Source organism: Chiroxiphia lanceolata, chromosome 3 (assembly GCF_009829145.1).
Source record: "Chiroxiphia lanceolata isolate bChiLan1 chromosome 3, bChiLan1.pri, whole genome shotgun sequence".
Classification (NCBI taxonomy): Eukaryota; Metazoa; Chordata; class Aves; order Passeriformes; family Pipridae; genus Chiroxiphia; species Chiroxiphia lanceolata.
Window position 1 is genome coordinate 98,648,751 of NC_045639.1, and position 26,227 is coordinate 98,674,977.

Genomic DNA, 26,227 nt, shown 5'->3' on the forward strand with positions numbered 1-26,227 from the left:
AATCATGCTGAAATTACATAATTTGTTGAAGAGTCTACTCCTCTCCAAAATTATGCAGAGCAGAATGTTAGCAATGGAAGGGAAAAGAAAATGGAAATCATAGTTATATGCACAAATATTTGTGTGATGGAGTGAGGGGTTAGTTTTGAGAAAAAGAATAGTATAAGGAAGAGACAAAATACCAAATTCTAGTAAATAAATCGCAAGCAAAATAAAATGAGGAATTAAAAAGGAATTTGGCATTCATTACAAGATTCCCACTCAGAGAAACTGATAAACACACTGGACAGCATCCCAAAGGAAATAATATAGAATCATAGAATAGTGTGGCTTTGGTGGGGCCTTAAAGATCATCTAGTTCCAACACCCTCCCATTGGCAGAGCCATTTCAGAGAGCTTAGGATTAGGAAGAAAATCGAGACAGTTATGAGAAAGTGGTTGGAACAGTGAAAATACTAATTAGCATTCAAAAGAATTATAGCAAGAGAGGACAGAACTGCCCAAAGACTGAAAGTATGAGAAGGGGAAAATGCTAAATTGTCTAGTAGTCCCAGTACTTCAAAGAGACATGAAGAGGCACAGCATGAAGCAATACCACCCTCAAAGTAGTTTTTCAACATTCTAAAAGAGTTTGTGTATTACGCAGGCATTAGAAAAGAAATACTAACTAAATGCAGGTGTAATGCAAATCCAGTGGATACAATGCCACAGACAAGCTCCTGGAGGCAAGCTGTCAGAAACTCTCAACATCAGTTTGATAAAAACAAACACTAATTTGAAGAAGCCTTGGAAGGCAACGTAACACCAATTGAAGTTGCAGGTGAAAAAAAAGCTGAAGTTTTCTCATCTAGTGAAGGAACCCAAAGGGCTTAATTATGAACATAAAGGATTAAACTATATTACATTACATTGATACTATGTGAAATCTAGCAAAATAATAACTCAAAATAATAACTGTGTGCATTTCTTTGCACACAGTCAGATGGTACCAACAAAGAAGAGCTTATGGACACATAAGCTCAATATCCTGATATTGAGCATTCAGGAAGAAAAATTAACCCTGACTTTAGGAGTTAAATCTAGAAATGGCAACATATAAACCGAATAATAATAATATCCTTGACATAATCAGTTTCCATTTTTAAGCACAGACACTGACCTAAATGATTCCATACAGAAACATTCAAAGTTTTCTATATACAATCAATGACATGGCATAATCAGACAAAAAAATCTATACCAATGACACTTTTTTTAATATATGTTCCTGAACAAGAAGCTTTTAACAATAACTGAAATAATCTGAATAAACATTATAGTACAAAATAACACTTATATTCAGAATTCCAAAACAGCACATAGCAAATAGAGAAATTTATATTATGCCTATGCATACAAGGGTTGTAAATTAAAGGGCTGCATGCTATTAACCAACATGAGTTAATATATCTTTGGCTTTTTCCCTTGTACACATTCGCCAAATGTGTACGTTATTTTAGATTACTCACTGCAAAACCAGTAGGAAAGGGGAAGTCTAGAACAAGGAAAATATTTACCCACTAGCTAGACAACTGATAGAATATTCATTTCCCCCCACACACATTAAAGGCAACAAGATATTTCTGAAGCAAAGTTAAAAATATCAGCAAATTCTAGGCTACTGAATATTGTTGTTTGCACTACATTCGAGTAGATAATGTTCTATTAAAAAAAAATTTCTTACCACAGCTTTAGCTGAACTTTCCTGCAAATCCCAGAATAATATGTTGTTATCAGCCAGTGAAATAATCTTTTTACCATCTCCCATTGGTTCCCACATAACACTGTAAAACAGAAACAGATAAACAAAAAAAACAATCCAACATTAAAACCAATCAGAATTTGAACCAGAAAGTCATTTTAATTCTGCAGATCTCATCTATTCCAGAACATATCAAACCATATTTCTTCTGGTTTCCTTGAGTTGAAAGCCATCCCATATTTTAAGTGCGAAATCTGCCATTAACTAGCAATTTGTAGCAGTCATTCTGCATACATACACAGAAAACCAACCAGAGACCTTGACGTCCACTAACTTTTGAATGCTTCAGCCTGACACTTCAAAGTTCTTGAGATGTAATGTCATGCATCCTTTTTGAAGGTGCAACGAAAATAATTTTTTGATTGCAAATCAAAAGTTTTGATGCAAATCTCTTCCAGTTCAGCACCTGTCATCATGACTTAATCAACAGATACTTCCAACCTGTGATTCACTTCATGTTATACATGAAAGAATGCAAGGAATTAGTCCTTCTCTCTTGTTCTGCCCTTGAGAAGCAACATATTTAAGCCAGTTGGTAGGGGCAGCACAGCTAAATATATGCCCTATAACCCTAATAAATTTGCTGGAGATAACAGATTAAAAGAGAGGCTTCCATACCCAACACTTTTGTAACAAAGTTGTGCAACCTCCCAATCATTTTACAGTAACAATATAGCTGAAGGTGGAGATCAAAACTTTAGTATCAATATTTTAATGTAGAAACTTCTTCCCATCTGTAGACTTAAACCTGAGTTATTTAAAGGCATTTGAAATGCTGTTCTCATCTTCAATGTACATTTGAAGTACCATCTCTCAAAATTGTCAAAAGTCCATGACTAGACACAAATTTTTTGTCTAGTCATTTTTTGTTTTGCTTTTCACATGAATCAGTTCAGTATCTGGATGGAACAGATAAAAGAAGGTTGCACAAGTAGATGCAGCCTTGGACAAGAGAGCCCAACATTACGCAGCCACTACCTTCCTAATTCTGTGCTGCACACTATGCATGCTTCTATTTTATCCCAGATTTTGCACTACTCCTATTTTCCTAAGATGGTGGATATAACCTGTCTGGCTTCAGATCTAAAGTGATGGAACTCCATCTAATCTTATGGTACAAAACACAAGGAAAAGAAAACAGAAAGTGGCAGGTAGCAGAAAGAAGGGACACAGTCATTTTTTCACACCATAAATAAACCACATTTATTCTCAACTAATATGTTCTTCTCAAATTCCTCTTGCTCCTTCTGTAAACAGTATCACTGGTTTTTACTCTGCACTTTTAGTAAAACAAATATTAGATATACAGGCAGATGACTGCACCTGTTTGCTGTTATAGAGAAGCCAGACTATGTAGAGAAAATAGAACTATGTCAAAAAGAAAATTAACACCAAGTAAATGAAAAAGCTGGAACTAAAGGGGTGCATTGGCTGACTTCTCACCCACTGAACTTTTCCCTAAGACAACATAGCAAATTAAAGAAAGGACTAGCTTCTGTGGCTATCTTCTGTTGGAACCATGACCTGCATCCTTATTATGTTGTTAATTCATGGAAATTACCTACTTATAAAAGTCCATTTGTAGTGAGCTGTCTTGAATTAGGACAAAACCACTTCATATTGCACATTAAGCTACCATCATGTTTTTAAATGTGTTTTAACAAGAACATGAAACTAGAATGATTCTACAATTTGCTTTAAATTGGGCTGTTTTGTCTGTAGTATTGATAATCTTATTTAAAAATAAATGAAATAAATAAATTGAAAATGAGTGTTGATAAGAAAAATGATGAGATGCAGTTTCAGTTACATGTTCAACCACATTTTGCCCATGATAATGAGAAGCAACCAACTGGCACTGCCACGTGTATTTCAAAATTTCATGTAGTTGTGCTGCACAGATATATCAAATACTCTGATCCTTCAAATAGATTAAAATATTTTATGAACACATATAACAGAATAAAAATTTAATGCACTGTAACCCCTATGTGATCACAGCTAACCTGCCACAATCCAGTTTTTCAGTGTGAAATCAAAAGACATCAGGATCATCACACAGCTTAATAGGCAACTAAGAAATCTTCAAGTTGATTCTGATCACATTTACTTAAGTCCATCATTTTACTTCCATATTGCTGAAAATATAATTGGCATTTGGTGTTGATACATGTAGATATACTTTAAGTATAGACAATGAAATCTGGTTGGACCAATTAACAATTTACGAGCTCTTCCAGCCTGAGACCAGTATTTTTCATGCTTGTTGACGTATCTGCCCCTTTCCTTCACCAATCACTGAACTTCCAGTTGTAAAAGCTAGACTGGAAACAATTTCTTTGATGTTTTCAAAGGTAGGAAGAAATTTCACATCTTTAAGTGTCATGGAGCTTCAAGGTGAAAGAATTTTTATAGTTGAATACAGTGTGTTAACTAGAGCCAGTTATAACCCAGCTGATATACCTTGGAACGAAAAGGTCTCCCCATTCACTCCATCCTTGTGAGATGTACATTTTATTTATGTTTAATTTTTATTTTATGAAAGTTCATTGTTTTATGAGTGTGGTTATAGTGATCATTCAGAGTTTATAATCTTAAGCAAAGGTTACTTAAAATACCCTTTGTAACATGTTCAGTTGTATTCTGTACTCTTGACTGAATGTTAAACATGAAACACCATGGAGAAGGAGGGGGGCGGGAAATACTGGGGAGTGAAAAGAAAAAATTACTTTTGAAGCAAGATACAAATTTTAGAAAAACTGAAGTTTTCATTCAGAACAGTTTTCAACACAGCAAAAGTGGTGACAATGGCTAAAACAGAAACCAGATAGACCAGGCAATACCATTTTCCTGAGTGGGCCAACAGTTGCTGATGCCAACAGTTTTCAGCAATGGACAAGACAATCGTCAAATTCACAGCTGCCACTCAGAAACTCAGTGTCAACTTCAGGGTTGCTCTTTAGATAATCTATAAACAGCAGACAAGCAATTATATTTGTTGCATTTTCCCCTATTTTGTTATCATCTGACTCATGATGCTTCAATTAAGCTTGTAGCTAATAGTTTTTCATATTAAAAAATTAAATGCTACAGAGAACACTTCCCTAGCAAAGAAATAAGAGAATTTAAAATATTCACTCAAATGCAGACATGAAAGGACTCTATTATCTGTGTTTTATGCTGAAAAGATTGTTAACACCTTCATTAATAAAAGCACTGAGCTTTTACAAATGAGCAATTCAAAGTCCTCCATTATGGACTAAAGAAGAAAAAAGCAACATGCAAAAACTTTCATAGATATGAACTGCAGTCAGCCACAAGTGTTGGACAAAGCAAGTATTAACTGCTACTTAATTGTAATTACAGAAGTGACAACCATTTATTTCTATAAACAGAAAAATTTTGCTAGACTGAAAACTCTCATGCACTGAAAAACAGAAAACACACCCACACATTTGGTAACTCAGCAGACCATCCTCCAACCTCAGTGTAGCCCATCAGAAAAATTCATGCATTATAAACTCAAACATCCTGCCTTCTTTGCATTACAATGATTCCAATTTAAAGGTGACTCTTGCTTATCAGGTGATCAGTACATTATTCTAAGAGGAAGGAGATCAGACCAAGGACAGCCCAGAACCTCATTCCCTATCCAAGTGCTCTACAAAGTGGCCACATTTCTAAATGGAATCAGTTCTGGCTATTTCACAGTTATTGAAGTCCATGCTGCAGGAATGCTTTGTCTCAAAATTCTCAGCCATTGAGATTTAATCTGGAGTCCAACTTCTCAAGATGCAGTAAAACAAGAACCACAGCTTCCTAAACACCTGTAAGGTATGGTGAACTTTTTAGCTAAAAGGCTGCTGAGAAATGAGAATTGAGAAATGAAGTTAAGGATTATTTTGGACAAGACCCCCAAAGACAGATGCGCTTTATTCTGGCTCTTAAATTATTTTTACATTCAGAAAAATAAAACTGCTTTGCAATAAATACAAGAGTATGCCAACAAGGAGGTGACACAGAAAAATTACTTACCTCTATAAAATTTTTTTCCTAAAGTTATCATACTAGAGTACTGACAACATTATAAAGTCTTTTTGAGAAATCATAGAACGACGAATAAAAATGGGTCATCCTTGACATTTGTGTTTACTTCGCTGCATCTCCCTGCCTACTGCAGCTGCAATTAAACATGGTTTCTAGTGAGAAAAAAAAATTGTGGTTCTTGCTTTATGGGCCCAAGTAATTTCAGCACTGAAAAGGTATTCATGTTCAGGTAAACATAATAAAGACAGTCTGAATCCTAGGAGCTCACAATCTAACAGTAAGCATGGTAGTGAATTTCTTACAAGAAAGCAAGATATAGGACTCACTGATTTTAAATGGGTGCTCCTAAATATCCATTTTGTAGAAAAAACTATTACATTCTTTTTGAGCTGTTCAATGATACAGGTCCCATCAGCTCATGGGTAAGGCTGATTCTGTGCTCAGAGAGAGAATCCATATGAACAACAGTGAGAAACCCATGAGTAGCACTAATTAGAATCCAAGCTACAAAGTAGTTTTGTAGTATGATCTTAATAAGGTCATCGGAGTTCCTCATGTTCATTTGGTATCACAGATAGGTCCTTACAGTAGATTAACAATATTAGGAGGCTTACTTTGCCTGTTTGTTGTCATATGTATTTATTCAAGACAGATTAGGAATATTAGTTCATATTTCCAGAAAAAACTCTGCTTTCAAAGATATAAAAGGTATACTAGATTTTTTAGGACACTGCTTTCTCCTCTAAGGTCTGTCTCTTGCTAACATATATGGCATATTAGATATCCTAGATTTCTGCTTAACTTCATACTTGTTGAGATAGACTGTTTTTGAGCTTGGAGGAGGTGATCTTTAAATACAAACCAGTTTTTTTTGATTTTTCTTTTTGGATACTTTTATTTTGGATCCTTCTTTTCTCTAGGGTACCTATCACATAGAACTTACTCAAGAAGATCGCTGAAGAAGCCCAGGGCTTTTCTCCTGAAGGAGAGAAGGTTGTTTTCACATGGGTTGTGAACTTGGGTTTTTCCCTGCTCCGTTCTACCAGGATCCTGAACTCCACCATCTCATGGTCATCACAGCCAATGCTGGCTTTGACCTTCCCATTCACAACGAGCTCAAGAAGTTATCGATGCTCTCCAGGAACTCCCTGGATTGTTTATGCCCTGCTGTGTTGACCCTCCAGCAGATACCAGGTTAAAGTTCCCCACCAGGACCTCATCTGGTTGTCTATAGAAGGCCTCATCCAATTGTTCTTCCTGATGAGGAAGCCTATAGCAGATATCCATTATTGTGTCACCTGTAGTGATCTGCTCTTTAATCCTTACTCATAAGCTCTCATTTGGCTTATCCATTCCTCCCCAGGCAGAGCTCTGTGAACTCCAACAGCTCTCAGAGAGAGGACAAATCTCCTCATCATCATCCCAGCCTGTCCTTCCTAAAAAGCCTCAGGAGTCTTAGTCTTTCTGCAGCTGTTTTGTCCATCCAATCTGAGAAACTGACAAATTAATTATCACATACAGCAGTACATTTCCTAGACTTTTAAATGCTGTTAAATACATTTATAACAATATCAGGATATAAGAAGAGAATACAACAGCAGCTTCCCCCCTTCTGGTGACTACCATCAGGTTCAAATTTAAAGCACTAGTTTAGTTTGACCACAGTAATACTGTTAAAGACTCATGTCTTTCAATTAAGATCAAAAATGTACTGCCACAGGATATTTTCATAACGTCTCTACTATATAAAAGATAGCTTACCAGCAGATCTCACCATTTTTGGTGGGTTTTTTTTTTTGCTTCTGGGTTTGTTGTTTTGCCTTTTTTTTTTTTAATGGGGGGCTCTTCTCCCTTACTGTCTTTTCAAGGGAGAGAAAAGGGAGGAGTGTGTGTGTATAATTAAAAAAGTTATACACTGTTTATGACATTTCATGAAACATCAAATACAGTCTAAAGAATAAAACAGATGAATATAGTTAGCATTTCCTCAAAGTAACAAATATTGGATGACTTACAACAAAAATATATAAATATTTTGACAGAAACATCCACAAATAATCCTCCAAGGCAAGAAGTGGCTGGGACTGCCACTATTGTGGTCTCACTGATCTACCTCTCCATCACCACAGCTGAGACTGAGCACTGGGATGGATGGGCTGTGTGAGGCTGCAGGGCTCCCCTTCAGGGCTCACATACATTTTACCACATAGAGGCACTCAATCACAAATGTACAAGGGTCACTTTTTTCAGCCAATAGACACCCAAAAGACATTTCAAAGCCCTGAATTTTTAACTACTATGTAAGCAAGTGTCAGCAATATTGCTACATCTATAGTCATCCCAGAATATTGTGTTAGGAAAGAATTCTACTCAGAGGAATATATATTCTAAATAATAAATGCTTAATGGGGTTTTGGAGACCGACACCAAGAAAACAGGGGTACCTGTTCAAAGCTAGTTCCTCATGAACATATAAAATTCTCCTGCACAACTGATTTTTTCCACCATTTTTTTTTAACATTCCTCATTAACATTTTAAGCAATTCAATTAGAACTGAAAATAAAAGCCATCCAGTGTCTGTTTAACCTGCAAAATCAGATGATGCAAACTTCAATCCTCACATTTTAGTGCTAAGAATAGCTAAAGTGACATTATAAAAAGGAAAAAACCCCACCTTTTAAAAATAGATCAATTTTCTTTCAGTGGGGAAATATCTCAACTAATTTGTCAGTAAAAGTAGGCAATATAACAGCACGGTGAGAACAGAAGCAAAAAACTACATTCAAGTTGGGAAGAAGAGGTAAAAAAGTACTCTACAAGACCATTATTTTTTACTTGTAGAGTAACACGATTTCTGCACTATTTTCTGTATCGTGATTTATGAATCCAAACAACTACAAAGACTTCATCAAAACTAATTTTCATTTTAAGCATATGAAATCTGTTGAAATTATCAGAAGTGATCATAAGTTCATAGAATCATAGAATCTTCTGAGTTGGAAGGGACTCACAAGGATCATCGAGTCCAACTCTTAAGTGAATGGCCCATACAGGGATCAAATGCACAACCTTGGCATTATTAGCACCACACTGCAATCAACCAAACTAATCTCCTAAAGTTAAACTAATACTTTATATAAGTTCACATAAATAAATAAATAAATATTTTTTCTTTAGTATTTGCTTCAGTGTCAGATTTTACTTTCATTAAATTTTCCTCAGCTTTAAAAGATTAGAGTCAAATAAACTCTAATCAAAAATTAACATAATAAACTGGGCACATCACACAATGTTTCATTATTTTGGTATCCAATTAATGTATCGCATTTATTCCCTAGTAAATGTGATTACACTGAACAGCTTAAAGTTTTAAACTTGCACAATACTAACCACTCGAAATTACCAAAAACATTCAATGGAATGAAAAAGAGAGAATTAGTGTTATAAATTACTGTGCTGGTTCCAGACACATTTGAGAGGATGATAAAAGGAGGGAAAAGGAGAGAAAATATGAGAAAGACAACTAATGGTTGAACATTGAACATTTGGATTTATTTACAATAAAGAATAATCAAAATTCAAGAGAGCAAAATCCTGTGAATAATTCAGGATCACACAGAATTAAGAAGAGAGCAGGGAGAGAAGTAGAACATATGATACAGTTTAAATTTTTATCATTTTAGAAAGGATCAAAATATAAGGGGTATTATCAGTACTGATAAGCAGCTGTTAAAATACACTCCCAGTGAAAACACTTGTCATACAGTAAGTTTTTAAAAAAAAACAAAAAAGTTTCTCTATACTTCATTGTTGTAATATCAGAGGCAGCTGATGAAGAATATAAATGTATGGAATGAGCCAAGTGTGGAAGAATTATTCTTAAATGCTGACAATTTCAGATAGCTCTGAAATTTTGTGCATTATGTGAAGATACAATTAGTATCTGCTGGACAGCTGTAACAAAAAAACCTAAAAAACCCCAGAGTTCAGTTTATATACCAGCATATGGAACTGACAGTCCTGACACTCTCAAAGAAACCTCTACACAAATATCAGAGGCATCTTTGCCCTCATAATTATTTTTCTGATACTGGGACATGCGAAGTGTTAAAATAAAATTTAAGAAGTTATGATTGCATTTATTACATGTCTTTGCTATAAAACATATATAACAGTTACTATGCCATATATTCAAGACAATATGATCCTTCTAAAAGTAGTGTTACTTTCAGGTTTATATTCATTAGGTACAGACTATTAAATTGTTCTAGATTTCTTTTTTTATTTTTTTAATGAAACACTAAGCTAGAATTTTAATGTATATATCTTGATGCCTAACAACTGGCAGAGAAGACAAAACGTCACCAACATCATGACAGGAAACAGAATTGTTACCGGAATATCATGTGAAAGCTATTAAAAATCATGTGAGCTATTAAAAACACCATTTTCACTTTTCTTTAGAGTTTCAGATTCTTTTACCTCTTGATCTTTTTACTTGAAAATGTTTTGGGGTGGTTTGTTGTTTGTGGGGTTTTGGTTTTTTTAATACTATTTAAAGGCCAAAAAGTAAATCTCTACTCAAGTTGAAAGGACTATTACAGCAAATTTGTACTTCCGTAGGAAGCCAACCTTAATGAGGTTGCTTTATACTGTGCAATCACACAGCCAAGGAAGAGATGATACTTCACAGTACTCTATTTGGAGACCTTCGATGAAATACCAAGTAAAATCTCAGTACTTAAAGTCTGTAGGAATAGCTCATTTATAGTAACTTTCTCCTTTGTGAATTAGAAGTTCTAGTTTAATATTTTAGTGATAAACATCCCAGAGTTCTTGAAATATCTGTGACTTTAGAAAATTTATAATTTCCCTTCCTCTCTAAGTTCTCTTAGATGTGGCAATATTTGCACATGTTTAGGATTGATTGAGTGGGATACACAAAATAAAAAAAAAAAAAAAAAAGAACTTCAGCTAGCAGAGAAGCTTAATGAAGTCATCTATCATTATTCCTAACATATTCATCCCTTTCCAAATTATTAGCAGTTGATGATTGTTTTCCATACAAAATATGAATTCTTCATTCCTCATCTTTTGGGTTTCCACTTTTATTGCCTCTGTAATCTCCATTGATTTTCCCTTTACAACTCTATTTCATTGTCCATATAACACTTCCCCTTTATTTATTTCCCTTATATTTTATTCCAAATTTACTCCATGGACCACCACCCAACTTACTTCACTTGTTCCCCTCTCTTTTGAAGTACACAGCTTGCTACCAGGCAGAATCTACCCTTTTTTATACCTGCCACATTTGGAAAGCAAAAAATAGGATGTTAAGGAGATACAGGCAAACCTGCTTCCAGCAGATACAAGAGGAGAAACTCCCTGCTGTGTTATGAATTCAAGATCCCACATATTACACTTTCTCTCATGGCCTGCAGTATCCTTCTTCTCCAAGGACTATCTTGTCAAGTCTACTACCAACAGTCTCCTCCAAAACCAAGGAAGAAGTAGAACAGTAGGTTACTGCTAAAACGTAAGTCTTCAGGGTTTCAGACACAATTCTCGGGATTCCTCCAAGCTGCACTCAGAGGAGTAATGAAAATGTCATTAACTGCTGTCCTATCCTGTTTCCTTGGCCTCTCCTATGTAGACTGTGCAAGATACTCAGTGGTAAATTCCTTTAACTGAATCTTAAAACATTGCATAGAGCAATATACCTATAGTTATGCGTGTTTAGCACTGTATGAATACATATATTTATCTACAGAATGAATTTTTTGAAAATGCTTTTTTTTTTTAAACACACAAATGTCCATGTGTATCTGGGGTTTTTCACACAAAGTAACTCACTTGGAAATTTTGCACTTGAAGTCTTTCCACTTTGGTTTATATGAAGAACCGTAGGCAAAGGATGAAAATAACCCTCTTAGGCTTGACCCAAACAGAGTAATTAAAAGGCCTATTTGTTTGCCTAATTTAAGCATCTGCTTAATTTTCTGAACTCTCTTTATGCCATTCAAGAGTTTGAGTAAAAATTTTGATAAGTCCCAAATTCAAAGCTTAGAGGCAAGTAAACAATCTCAGTAACCGAAAACAAATTGTTATGCTTAATTTTTAAACACAGTAACTCATGCAATCCAGACAAAATGGAAGTGTAGAAAAGCAATTTTCTTTTTTCACTTGCTTGTAATGTCTTGGAGATCAGACTTTTGCCAAAAGTTCTGTCAAGACTAAAAAATTATTTCAATAGATCTTGAGCAGGAAGAACACAGTGTTCAGTCACACGTGAGTAAAGTTTAGGATTTTAGTCACAATTGATTGAAAATGCTCTTTTGGTCTTGGTTCACAAAAGAGAATTGGTATTAAATATGTCCCTGCTGTTTTTTAATAAGAAATTTCAGAGACATTTGAGCACAGCATACCATAAAGGAGATGAGATGAAGGTAAAGAAACACAGTATCAGTTCTTAACCTCAGTGAAGAGTTGAACAAAACCAATACCTGACACATAAGACCTGGAAAAAATCCCCTCTCATGTTTCCTAGTGCATTATACTTGAAACAGAAAACTTTGTTTGGTAATTTTCAAGTATAAGGCTTTTTAATAGAAGAGAAAAACAATGCAAGAAGATAAACGTTAAAGAAAATATGTTAAGAAATAAAGAAAAGCGGGGAAAACAAGGAAAAAACTACAAGTAAATAAAGCCCTGAGGCAGGTGGTAGCTGCCAGAGCACATAACCAGTTCCATTTTCAAGATAGTTGTGCTTTTTTTCCCCTCTTAATTACAGTCAAATCTCAATTACTTATGATCTGCAACCAGATCCATGAATATCATGAAGCATCTATGCTGTGGAATCAGTGTCACAACGGCTGAGACCAACATTACACTCTGCACCTTTAAACTGTACTGACTACTCTGCCATTCTTCTGGGCCAAGCACATAAAAATATGATAAAAGCCCAGTTTTTTATCTGATTTTTTTTTAGCATGCATTCTGACTAATAATATTCAAAATTAACTTTAAAAAATTAAGCCTGTATCAAATCATTAGTGGTTGTGGTACACTGCTCTACTGCACCTTGTGAAGAAAACAACTTCCTCAAAGTGCACATAGTCACGGGTTCAGTGTTCAGCCTGTGCTTTCTGAGTAAAATTTAGAGGGTATGCTCTAATGACAATGCAAATGAGAAAGTCAGAATAAGCATTGCCCTTCTTACTGCCAGCATGTGATGCCAGATCATCACTGATCTCATACCAATTGTGGACCAGAATGCTGGTCTTACATTGAGGTTTGAAAAGTATTTATACCTTGCACTGAGGAAAATCGCTTTTCTGATTTATGTTTGGTTCTAACAACAATTGTACCAAGTTTAAAGTAGTTTCAAGTTTTTCTAAACATCCAAAAAGTGAAATAGAAAAGAACATTTAAGTTGCTATTCACAGCCAACCTATCACTCAGTGGGACATGGCCTGTTAAGTGAGACACACTTAGCACAAAAGGCCTAATTTACTCATTTATGTGAGCTGTTTCCAAAATGATTGTGACAGGAATAGAAAAGCCTGCTCTAGAACAAGATCCTCTATCTCAGCTGTGCTTGCATGAGATGATGTGAGTGGTACTAATGCCAAGTATTCTGTTTACACCTTTTATCTCTCTGTAACACTGGACATTTTCAAATCTTTATGCATACATATATATATATACATGCACATAGATAATGGGCATTAAATGGTAGCAGAGCATTAAGTGAGCACTAAGTACTGAACAGAATCAGACAGTATGTGACACAAAGTAGCACATGAAGCTGTAATTAGAGGGAAAAAATTATGTTGGGTATTCACATAAATTCACAGCCTGATGTAAAGCAGTTATATGCTCCCTATTCCTCCTTTAGTGATCAGGCTACCATACAGAGTTCTGGTATTCCAGCATTAAATAGAAACAGATTATAGAAAATTAAAATACAAAAAGGACAAATCTTAAGGTGTAAAAGGTAAAGATTAAAACAAACAAAACTCACTTTCCAATATAGTTGGGAATATTAATTATCAAAAGGTGAATTAAAAGTGAATTAAAATAATACAAGAGATATAAAGAGGAGTATTCATATGAAAATGTGTAGCAAAGAATTAAAACATACTACAATGAAGAAATTTAACATTCAGGAAGCCTATACTTTAGAAAAAAGTATTCTACACAATACACTTTTGAATGCACTGATATGTCCTATCTTCTTCAAGAACCACTCATATAAATATTACCTTCTATTTACCTTTTCTTTTTTTCAGTTGAAATTTAAGATACAAGGGTCAAACTAGGAATCTGTGGCTAGAAATGGATACTTAAAACTTATGATATGCCCTGCATCTGTTCAGGAAGCAGTGGGAACATGTCACATATACATCCAAGCAAAGAACCTGCAAATGGACAAATTTAACTTTTTTAAATATCAGAAAGGAAAGGGAAGGGAAACAAACCCCTGTTAATAACCTCTGCAGTATGGCAGCTCTCCTTTTTCTGTCTTAGGCAACACATAAAGAGTAGTTACACAGGCTCCACATAACACAATGAATTCTTATCCTTAACAAAGAATAAATTACTCACACTTATGCCAAATCAGTTGAGTGAAGACTAAAAAAGAAAGACTGAAGTGTAACATCAAATTTATATTCCATAAAAAGATTGAAATTTTACCTTTGTGCAACAAAGGTTTTAGATGGGGGCAGGTAGGGGAAAACACATTAAAACAGTACACAGGCTGTTACTCCATGTGTTTTTGCAGGACACTAATAAGTGGTTTTAATATATGAAACATCTGGTACTAAAAATCCAATTTGTACCTTTTTTTTAAAGATGGAATAGTTTTATAGTGCATAGCATAGCTTCTACAAAAATCTGCACAAAACTAACAGCATGGGTCTATCCTTTAGGCTTTTTCTAGGAGTATAAAATATGCAGAATCCTACCAGGCCATATTGCCATGGGCTGTGTTGTCAAGGTGACAGAGTAGCTCCAGGGTTTGAGTGTTGCTTGATGAATCATCAGGGGATTCATGACTGCCTGATTCCAATTCCTTCGGCATCCTCCAAACAGCAGCACATGTCATGACTTTAGTGTCTGAAGCTAAGCAACAGAGAATAATGTCAACAGATCATTGTATGGAGACGTATTTTGTATACACTGCATCAACATTTACACAAATCTATAAGCAATGCACATCTGCTGTTTGAAATATTTAAAAATATTATACCAAGATGAATTCAATGAGCGCAGAACGTGGTTACAGACACAGACCTCAAGTTAGCAGTCAAGTTGCTGCAAAACTCATAATTAGCACACATTTAATGTGCTTCTCCCTGAATAAAGGCAAAATTAAATGCTCATGAAAACTCTTTGGGAGGCAATTTTTCCATGCTTCATTCCCCATACCAGCATTAATGAAAAAGACCCACAAGTTACATTGCACGATTCCTTAACAGTAAGGATGTAGACATCATTTTTCTTTTAAGGGCTAGCTTCAGTTCAATCCAGAGCCTCATCTCATATCCTTTACTACCAATAACTGTTTACTACAAATTAGGTTTCCCATGTAAGTATATGCCTCTAATCCTAGCAAATAAAAACAGCAGAAGAATAAAGACAAAGTGAATTTACATGCATACAGCAAAATATTACAATGTATAAAGAACAGGTCACTGTAGATTGAGGAGAAAATACCATATGCACATATGGCATTGCCCATCACCCAATACAGCACTTTGTAGCAGTGCAGAATGGGAGGAGCACTGCACATGTTCCTTCTGCTCCAGCCACTGGTCCAGGGTTGGCCTAAAATGAACAGGTTGGGATTATCCTCTACAGCAGAAACAAAGAAACCAGCCACAGCTACATTAAGCAAAAGCAGGGGGAGCGACCACCTGCTGAAGGATGTGTTAAATGAGAAGTCCAGACAGGAAGCAGCAACGAACAACATGTTTTCTGTTCTGAGGTCATTTCACCTGCCTCCTTCTCAAAGTTCTACCTCCAAGAACATTTCAGATGATTTTAGTCGAGTGTCTCATTATAGAGCCATGAGTAAATGTGACCAACTTCCATCAGTGGAAAGGAAAACAGGAACAACTGTAATGAGAGTGTTTTCTGGAGGAAGGAAGGAGACTGAAAAAGTCTTCCTAGTCTAAAATGGCACTAACAGGGGGGAAAAAAGGTGTCTCTCATAATGGTCACCAATCAGGGTATTCAAAGAGGAAAAAAAAGCACTCGACACAGAATAGGACAAAAAGGGATTGATACATAGTAAATAGTCCCAAATGCAAGAACGTAGACATGTTTAAAAAGCAGGCATATGAAATAAATTAAAAAAAGGTAGTTAGGTCAAACCTGTGAGAAGGAAACAGTTATAGGAGAACGACTTTATATGAATTCAGAACACACAAGCACTGGGTACTTGATTTGATCAAAATGAATATAAAATATATGTATGATGCACATAACTATTCTACAGTAATATGGATCTACAAGTTGAATACAGTATCAAGAGATGGATAATCCCCTATTTATTAACACTTAATCGAACCTTTATAACTGTAGAGCACGGTAACTAAACAGCTATTTCCAAATCATTTCAGGCAAATGGTTTACTCTAAATCCATGTGCTACGTAAGAAGAGGAGGAAGCAGCAGCAGATGGCTGTCTTCCCTTAGCAAAGGGCTAATCCATGCTGTGTATGTCATGCAAATAATAAATAACCTAAACTCAAAGTGCAATATAGTTAAAGAAGGTGAGATTTACCAAATGTTTCGCCTCAATATGTGATGGAACATTAATGAACACTGCAGAGAAGCTCCTGGTAGATTATAATTACTGAAAGGCCTGTGCCGCACATATAAAGCATGAGCTTTTCCAGTATCATCAAGATCTATGAAGAGAAACACGAAAGCAAACCATGGAAAACAAACTAGATGTTCCTCAAGCCATCCTTCTTCTTGGCACAGCACCACAAGTCTTAAGACTTGCTCAAAATGTCAAGAAGAAACTTAATATTCAGGAAACTGAGATTTTAGGAAAAAAAAGTAGTCTAGACAACACTTTTGAATACACTGATAGGTCCAATCTTCTCCAAGAACCACCTAATAAATATTACCTTCCATTTACCCTTTTCCTTTTTAGTTGAAAATTAAACCTACAAGCCTCCAACTAGTAATCAGCGGCCAGAAACAGATCTGTAAAACTTGCACTACATAACTGAAAATCGAAAAAAAAATAATCAAGAATTAACTATCATTTCTAAAGTATTTTTTTATCAGCTAGATAATAAATAGAAATATTTACGCAAAAGATTTTGAAAAGAACTGAGACTGGTTTTAAGTATTGTTCGCTTTTGATATAATTTTAAATTACCCCTACTAGAATATATTTAAGTATAATGAGATTATGATGGATACCTTACACAGCAGGTGTCTGAATACAGAAACCAAAGAAGTCCTTTCCACTCCCAGGTATGAAATTTACAGCAATATCTGGCACTGATGTTGCATTATCCTTGTTCAGTTTCAGATCAGATTTGTAATTTCATTTACAAAAATCTGCTGTGTTATTTCACATTTTTTTCCTTGAAACTCTCTTATAACTGTGAAATGGCCTTTAAAGCTTGCATAATAACCTTCTATTCCATATTTTTTTCTGACAAATTACAGCAGACCACATTCTTATGGTTTCAACTTCTTCTGCTAGTAGATGGGTCAGGTGGTCCCAAAATTACATCAAACAACACTGTAGTTGGTAAAACACGGAGTGAATGTATTAACATTTCTTTGCCCTGCATCTGTTCAAAAAGCAGTGGGAAAATGTCATATACACACAGCCATAAAGCAATGAACTTGCGAATACACAATGGACAAATCTAACTTTCTTTTGAACAACACAAAAGAAGGGGAAACAAACTCCTGTAATAACCTCTGCAGTACTGCAGCTCTCCTTGTCTTGTCTTAGGCAACAGAAAAGAGTAGTTACACAAGCACCCTGTAACATAATGAATTCTTAACCTTAACAAACAATAAATTACTTGCACTTACGCCAAATCAGTTGAGTGAAGACTGAAGAGCAATATCAAATTTATATTCCATAAAAAGATTGAAATGCTAAATATTTTACCTTTGTGCAATGGAAGTTTTAAATGGGGGCAGGTAGGGAGAAACATTGTCAAACCATCTTTCCTCTTAACACAGCACCACAACCTTAAGACAAGGCCTTGAAATGACATTTTAACTTCTTAAAACTGGAACATTAGTTTCTTGCACAATCAGATTTCCAGATTAAAAACTCAAAACCAACTAAATAAGCACTATTTGGAAGACTGAGGGAGGTCAAAGCATATGCTTGTATGTTTGTATATGTATAGAAATCCCCCTGACACTTGACGTGACCCAGGCTCCTATAATATTTTGGTGGTTTGAAAATTGAAGTACAGGTTGGTGCAGAATTTCATATGCATAATTTTGTACCATTCCATGCCTGTTTCACTTCACTGGGACTAGTGCTGAGGGATAAAATTAATTGCACATCAGGAAGGGATAACATTAAAAGCCAACACGCACAAAACATTGACACTTGGCACAGACATCACCCTCTGCTTTTAGCTGGATTTGATGATGCTCAGGGAAAGTGACAGATCACTTTCCAGCTGTTGAATGACCATCCATCATGAACAACTGTATGTGCATTGCAAATATTCCAATTTTAATTTTAAACTAAGGATAAATGCTGGAATTAGTTACATGGCTGAAATATGTAGAAAAAGACTGTTCAGAGCACTACTAATTTCTCCTTTGACTTTTTATGTACTTATCTACAGTTCTGACACTTTATTAATTCCCAGATGTGTGAAACCAAAATGGAATTGCCACAGCCACCCAAAGAAGTAATTCTAGATATGACTGGCCTTAAGGTAGGCTTAATTTCCCTTTATATATGGAACTTTTAAAACATACCATTTTCTCCCTTGTAAAAGAGAGGGTAAATGTAAGTGCTGAGTGAAAGTGTCACTCTTATGACAGATGAAGTAGAGCTTTTTCTGGGTCACAATTCCTCTTAATCAAATAACCACTGACTACAAACCTACAGAAACACAAACAAAAGCACTAACTCTCACTACATTGAAATCATTCTTACAACAAACTTCTCATAGCCATATGACAAGTTTACTAACAGTATGCAGTATCTGTGGCATTACCCATATAGCTTTATTTCCCAAGTGATCATATTAAAATTTGAAAATCCAGCGCTACTAGGTAATTTCACTACCACCTCTGTAGTGTCATTGCTTATCTAGAATGCCTACAGGCAAAGAGAAACTCCAGGTTTCCCCATTTTTTACTATATTCACATCACACTACTGCACATATGCATATAAAATGACAACGTTTTTATCTACCAGCTCTCATTTCTTAAAAATGTTGAGACCAATATGAAAGTAATATTTAAATGACAATGCCAGTTATTCTGCAAAAGAAAGAAAAACAAGCTAAACACAGTGTCTCTACATCATGCTTCTATGCCTTCCTTAGTACTATAAACAGAGTTGGAAACCACTTTTGCATCCCCACTTCATATTGAAACCAGAATTTTTATTAGTTACAGCACCAATGCAGAAGAGAATAGATAAGTTTAAGCTAGATTCTGTTGCAGTCTTATCACTGAGTGTATTAGGAAAAATGTTATTGGGTTAAACTAAGCACTACTGAACTTTCAGAGAGAATAACTGGAAGGTTTGCAGAAGGGTGTCCCGTTGTATTCCTCAAGCACTGTTCACACAAAATGATCCAGGAATGAGACAATAAACTGTTGAATCATTGTCACATTTGTTCCTCCTCACTCAAGAGGAATTCCTTATCTAATTCATCATGCAACTTCAGTATACCTTTTGTTAGGTATTGCTAAGAATGGAGCTCAATGTACTGTTCCAACAGCAACAACCCCCTGCTAAGCACCATTTCCACAAATCCATCAATACTATCTCCTGGGCAGAGGTTACCATCTGCTAGAGTGACTGTACACGTATACCCGGTTCTGTTGAAATGATCCAGGCTTACAACCAAGCAAAACAGAATTTAAAGAATAAACAAGTAATCCTACACTTTGACAGTACTGAACTAGGAACTAACTACACATGATGCTGGTAGCAATAAGGGTACAGTAACCAACTGTAGGAAACAAACTTTGGTGAGTTCAGCCAAAGCCTAAGAGAGAGAATCATGGCTACAGAGCATGAGGCCATCTTTAGATGAGTCCTTTACAAGTCAAGCAAGTGAGAAAAACCCTCTGCATGCAGAGTGTACAATTTGGAAAGGGTCACAATTTGGTCAAATCAATACCAATTTTCATTGCAGCATTGGACTTCTCAATGAGGACTATTTCCATGATAATTTTCAGCTTTCTACTACCACCTGGTTCCAACACAGGAAAAAAAAACGGAGAAGCTGTAGACAGGTGGAACATCCTGTTTATCTTCCTCCAAACACTGCCCTTGGAGAATTGCTCCAGCTTAAAGTCATAGCCTCTGAGAAGGAAATAAGTGTGGGAAATATATCTATCTGAAAGGTAAACATAAAAGGAAGTTATTAATGAGAGTTTAAAAAGAAACACATATGCTATGCTAACTACAAGTACTCGTTACTCCTTTAGAGAGTTACGTGGCACACCACCCATCAATTCACTGTACTGTTGCTGCTGGAGCACAGTAGCCAGCAGACATTCCTTAACAACTATACAATTATCTCTGGACTAGATGCAAAAAGAAAAAATGTGGATATAAGAACACAGACTGCTGACTCCAGATGCAATACATTTGTTCAGGACATCGGAAGTCATTCCTGCCATTGGGGAAAATTACAATTTTTTTATGAATTTACAGTTTTTTAAGTTAGAAGGGATGGTCTATGCACTTCACACAACCCTTGATTTTACATCAGCAATTTCTACAGTTGAAGACTTACATAATAAAAGAAGTGAGCTCTGTCATGTTTCCAGATTTTAAGAGAAGAACCTAAAATTTCAAGTTATTCAGAATTATTATAAAGATTCCTTCAGAAAATGCCACAGACTCCAAAATTACAAAGAATGCAACTGAACATCAGGTGTCAAAATCTGTTCATACAGACTTCTTAACTTATCCTCTCTAATAAATAACAGTTTTAAAAAGGACTTAACATGCAACATACTAAGTAAACATACTAAGAAACCAGCTGATATCTAGTTGACTTACATAATAAATCAGAATAGATGAACAAGACACAGTCTAGTTTCTCATCATAGAGAGTAAGTGTTCTCACTTAGACCTCTATTTGTTTTTATATTATTAAGAACAAAATGTCATACTTATTATGTTGGAACTGTGATTTTTCAATTAAAAACAACCCAGCAATTTCATTTTCTCATGCTTTATTCAAATGTTCTCTCCTCAAATATGTTTTTTGTAAGGAACCTAGAGAAAGAAACTATTCTACTTAAAAGTTTAGTGGTTTGAGTTTTAACAACAACAACACCCAAAACAAAAACAAAAGGCAAAAAGACCCACCTGAAACTACTTTGGAGACACTTTCGTCAAATATTACTAAAACAAATAGAAATACGAAACATCCAAAAAGAATATATGGAATATAAAAACCAAACCCTCAACATGGATACTAACCAACACTCCACAGTTTCAGCAAACAAGAGATCCGAGTACATGCAGAAACACACCAACTCTGTTTGCTTTCCTCTTTCAGCTGTGGATTGACGCACATCCACAACTTGTTAAAAGTCAGTAAGTATTATGGCTTATCCGTGTTCTGCCTGCCAACAGAGTCACTTCTCCAAAAGTGAATCTATTATCTTTTGCAGGCAGTAAATGTACGTGTTATAAAAAATAAAGGAAAAACTTTTTTTAAGAGGACTGGTTAAAAACAGTATCAACCTTTGTTATGTGATATGGAAGTTTAAAACAGTATTTTTTTAAGAAGTTAACTCCCCCCTTAAACAAGCTGTTAAGTAGGTGTTACAATGACATAAGGAGAGAAGTGTAAGAATAGAGTTAAATGGACATACAGGAAGCTCTGCCATCTGCCCTTTCCACCCATCCACTCTCATCCAGCATACTCAAGTGGATCTAGATCCCAATTATACAGGTCCACATCAGCCAACATTACAGTTCACTACTGTTCAATCATCCACCTTTCATTCTTCTGGCGCCACTTGCTGAAAAAAACTCACCATACCACTGCAGTCCTGACCTGACAGATGCTTACATCAGACCAGATCTAGGTCTGTGTAGTCCTCCATAATTATATCATTTTACAAAGCATTTTAATCTTTGTGTTCAATCATTCCTTATGGTCTTTCTTAATTAAACACCTATGATAAATCATCCTTGATTGTTTTTCCTTCTCTCAAAATTCAAGCCAATTATTGCTAGTCTCCCAGTCTCTTTTTGAGTAATTCCAAAAGATGTTTTATACATACACTAGTAATTCAGTATTTTAAAATTAATTCTCTATCATCAATAGCTATAAACATCTGACTGCAGTATCTACAGGAACAATGTTTTCATTTTATTTTCTGCTGCCATTCTACTTCATTCCCCTGTGTTTAACCTTGAAACCTGAATGACAATGCTTCCTACATCACTGCCTGCAGACATTCACACTGAAGCTGAAGGAGCTGAAGTATCAGTGCCTGACAGGGTTTGCTCTTTGATCAGCTTAGGTGGTGCAAAGCCAGCTGGCTGCAGTTATTCTGTTGCCCAGGGAACAACAACTGAAGTGTATTCTTCCAAAATCTGCACAAGAGGCCCTTCTGCAGCGTTGCCACAGCAGCTCGTGCTGAGCAAGGCTGAAGTGGTGAAGCTGCTATAGCTACAGCCCAGCTGGTGCCCATTAATGCTCTCAGTATGACAGGAACAAGCTCATGTTCAGAACCCTCCTTCTTTCCATTGACAAACATTTATCACTCTTCCTTATAAATCAATGTAAACATCCTTCTCTGAGTTTAATAAAATGAAGAAAAAACAAATTGCTCAGATATGCATATTATTTTTTAAAAAAGAATAACCTTGTAGCCTTTTCAGTCAGTTCATAAAAAGATAAACTGTATTCTATTTATCTGACATCATGTCCTTCCCAGGCAAAAGGAGAGGGAAACAATGCATGATTCTTTTTCTGGGTTAATAATTTCATCTTTTGTCCTAAAAGCCTGTGTAGTCTTTGATTTTACATTTTTCTGAAATATATGGGGTGAGATATATGTAAGAATAAAGAGTTATAGGTGGTTTGACTTTTCTCCATTACTTAAATGCACTTTTTTAGCTACCAAAAGACAGCCTTTGATTTTCAAAAAAAAAAAAAAAAAACACAGAAATATAGCAGCTCACTTTTTATCCTGATAAAAGTATGTTTTCATTGGAGATGAAAGTAGAAATTATTAGTAGAAAAACAGTAACATGCAACGTAGATAGAATGATCTAAAGGTGTGTGAAGGTGTTGGGTATGACATGGAGAGATGGCTAAACCCATCATTTTCTATGGAAGAACAGAAGACATAATGTGCAGAAAGCAGGTAGTTAAATTGGACAATTTAATATTGCATTTTTTTTTTATAATCTGATGCTTCTTATGCTATCTCAAGGTGATTTGAGACAACCCTCCAGCACAGACCTTTTTTGATTACATACTCTGCAGATATACATCTATTTGAGGGAGCTCAAAATTTACTGAGTGCCCTTCTGGAACTGTGACATATGAGGACAGCCCAAGCAAGGAACTGCAACCATCACTGTACTGATGAGCTGAATACTGCTCTTTGGGCACAATTTGGCTGCTCAGCAGCACCAACAGGCATGCTTTCTTTTGGACACTTCACAAGACCAGTTCTCATAACTCACAGCAATGACTTATGGATATATCCCTCTATGTCTTTTAACACGGCAGAAAAGAATGGAGACCAGCACTACGTGCTTTGGTTTGTTTGCAATGATCTTTCTGGTATTGTTACCACCAGCAAACCATAATGCAACAGTGGAAGACATACAAGCAGTAAGGCAATGGTTGGCCATATAAAAGTCATTTGTGAGATTTAACTTTCTGCTGAGGAGAGCTGCAATAAAAGTTAATGAACCATATTTACATGTTGGCTTCCATCATCACTAAGATGAGTGAAGCTGAACAGCATTGTCCATATTGATACTTTTACACACACAAAAGGACTCTCATGAAGGCAACTCATTTTCATCACCAACAAAGCCATGGTAGCTGTCAGTGAAGTCAGGTGAGATGATATCAATGCACTAAGGTTCCCACTTGATGTTTCATGAGGTATTAAAACACTATACTCCTTAACAAGTTAATGGGAACTGCAGATCACTTATCCGGCCATTGAATCAGGCACCTTAATAAAGAGAGGCATAGTCAAGGTTTTAGCTAAATAACCTTAAGCATCCCCATTCTATTCTGTAGGAGTTCCAATGACAAACAGAATGACAGTTCATAGAAATCTATCTCAACCAGGACAAATGCCACTACACCCAACACGAGCAGTTTACATGGCTGCCTCAAGCTTGATGGACCAAGTTCTAAACACTAATTTGATTCCAAAATAAGTTCATTACCCCTCATACCACCCTTTTGCAATCTCCCCTTGGTACTTCTCCTCAACAGAAACCCAGATGTGTGGCCACAAACTTTCTTCCAGCAATAACTTGGGATTCAAAGCTTAGATCTCAGAATCACAATCTGCTTATATATCTTCACATTATCTAGCCAATTTGGGTAGCTAGAGTCCAGATGTGTTTACACATGAAGCAAAACTAATTCATGGAAGAAAATTATTATAAACAAGTGTTAGCTAGATGCACTATTTTGAGATACACGCAATATTCTGTTTACTAAGTCAGTTACAAATGCTACAATTTAACAAAAAAGCTACTTTTACTAATACAAGAACAATGTATCTAGTTGTTTGGGTCTCTTCTTAGTTAAATTTCACTTACCTGACATCTCAAGATATCAACAAGCAAAATATTATATGGAATATAAAATATTATATATTTTAAATTATAAAAGTATATAAAATATAATATAGAAATTATTAATATTCGATTGTCTTTGAATGGTCATGGCGATGGAGAGAGGTTCCTGAGGACTTTGAGAAAGTAAATGGCATTCCTATATTTAAGATGGGCAAGGAGAAGGATCTATACTAAGGTTGAAAACTATCACCTAAAATTAGGGAAAAAACCCTCAAAATATGATAGTCCTCAAAACATTTTAATGCAGTTTCATATGAGGACATGGAGATAATAGAATACACTACAATTTGATGTCATCAGATAACCAGACTAACTCCAGATTTGCTACTTTAGCAAAAAAATTATCAATTAGCTAAATATTTAAGATATGGCTAGTATTTGAATTCTGATGTTGATATAAGCCAGCAAGAGGAAAAAAATAAAAAAGAAAGAAAGAAGAAAAAAAATCTTTACCACTCTCTTTAGAGTAAGCAAGATGACACTCCTTCAGCCTTTTAAGCTTTCCAAGAAAGACTGGATATCAAGAAGCTAAAGCAGGCTATCTTTCTATGGTAGAAAGTAGGCCACAAAAAAAGGAATGCAAACAATGGTGAGATTGCAAAACACCTTAATATTTACTGGAAGGAACTTGCATAGTATACTTGGTTTCACTTGCATGACTCTGGAATAACTCTGAAGTCTAATACAAACCAGAAAAAAGCCAGGCTCTAACTTTAACCTATTTAGCAAACTAGTTGGATAAGAATGCCTGTAAGACTTTATGTGCATCTGCAAAATGTTTTTTACTGCAACAATAGCATTTACTGGAGATGATGAAATAACACATTTTCTTTGTTTATTATACCAGTTCAGTTCAATATTTGAAAATGGAGTTAAAAAGTTATTTGAAATTAGAGACAGAAAACCACTTCTTTTGTTCTAAGTCAAACCAAAACCAAAACAAAAACCAAACCAAAACAAAAAAAACCACAAAAAACAAACAAAACCCCCCCAAAACAAACAAACACAAAACAAAACAAAAACCCAAAACCCAAACAAAAAAAGGGGGAGGAGAATGAAACCTTCTAACACTGAAGTGTAGAGCAGCCTGATAACTCAAGGGATTATCTTTAGTGACAGTTCTAATTCAAAAGCATTTTTCCACTTTCTGTATTTAAAGCAATCTTTTCAATATCATGACCATCCTGTAATACTTGCATTTCAGTAATTTTCTCTCCTCCCTCTTCTTTATGACATTAGTTCTACTTTGCTTCGTACTACAAATGTTACAATTATCCCGATAATCGCTGTCAAATAGAGATGAAATCCTAAATCA

General features: G+C 35.4%; 1 protein-coding gene across 2 annotated transcripts in view; it reads right to left on the minus strand.

The window, feature by feature from the left end:
• The window catches only part of EIPR1 (EARP complex and GARP complex interacting protein 1), a 145,399-nt gene that overhangs the window by 93,498 nt on the left and 25,674 nt on the right, over positions 1-26,227 (minus strand). For both annotated transcript variants that reach the window (XM_032683728.1, XM_032683727.1), the window contains exons 4-5: positions 14,822-14,978; positions 1,724-1,823 (exon numbers count right to left, since the gene is read on the minus strand). In XM_032683728.1, coding sequence (XP_032539619.1) covers positions 1,724-1,823; positions 14,822-14,978 — 257 coding nt within the window. The remainder of the gene's footprint in view (positions 1-1,723; positions 1,824-14,821; positions 14,979-26,227) is intronic.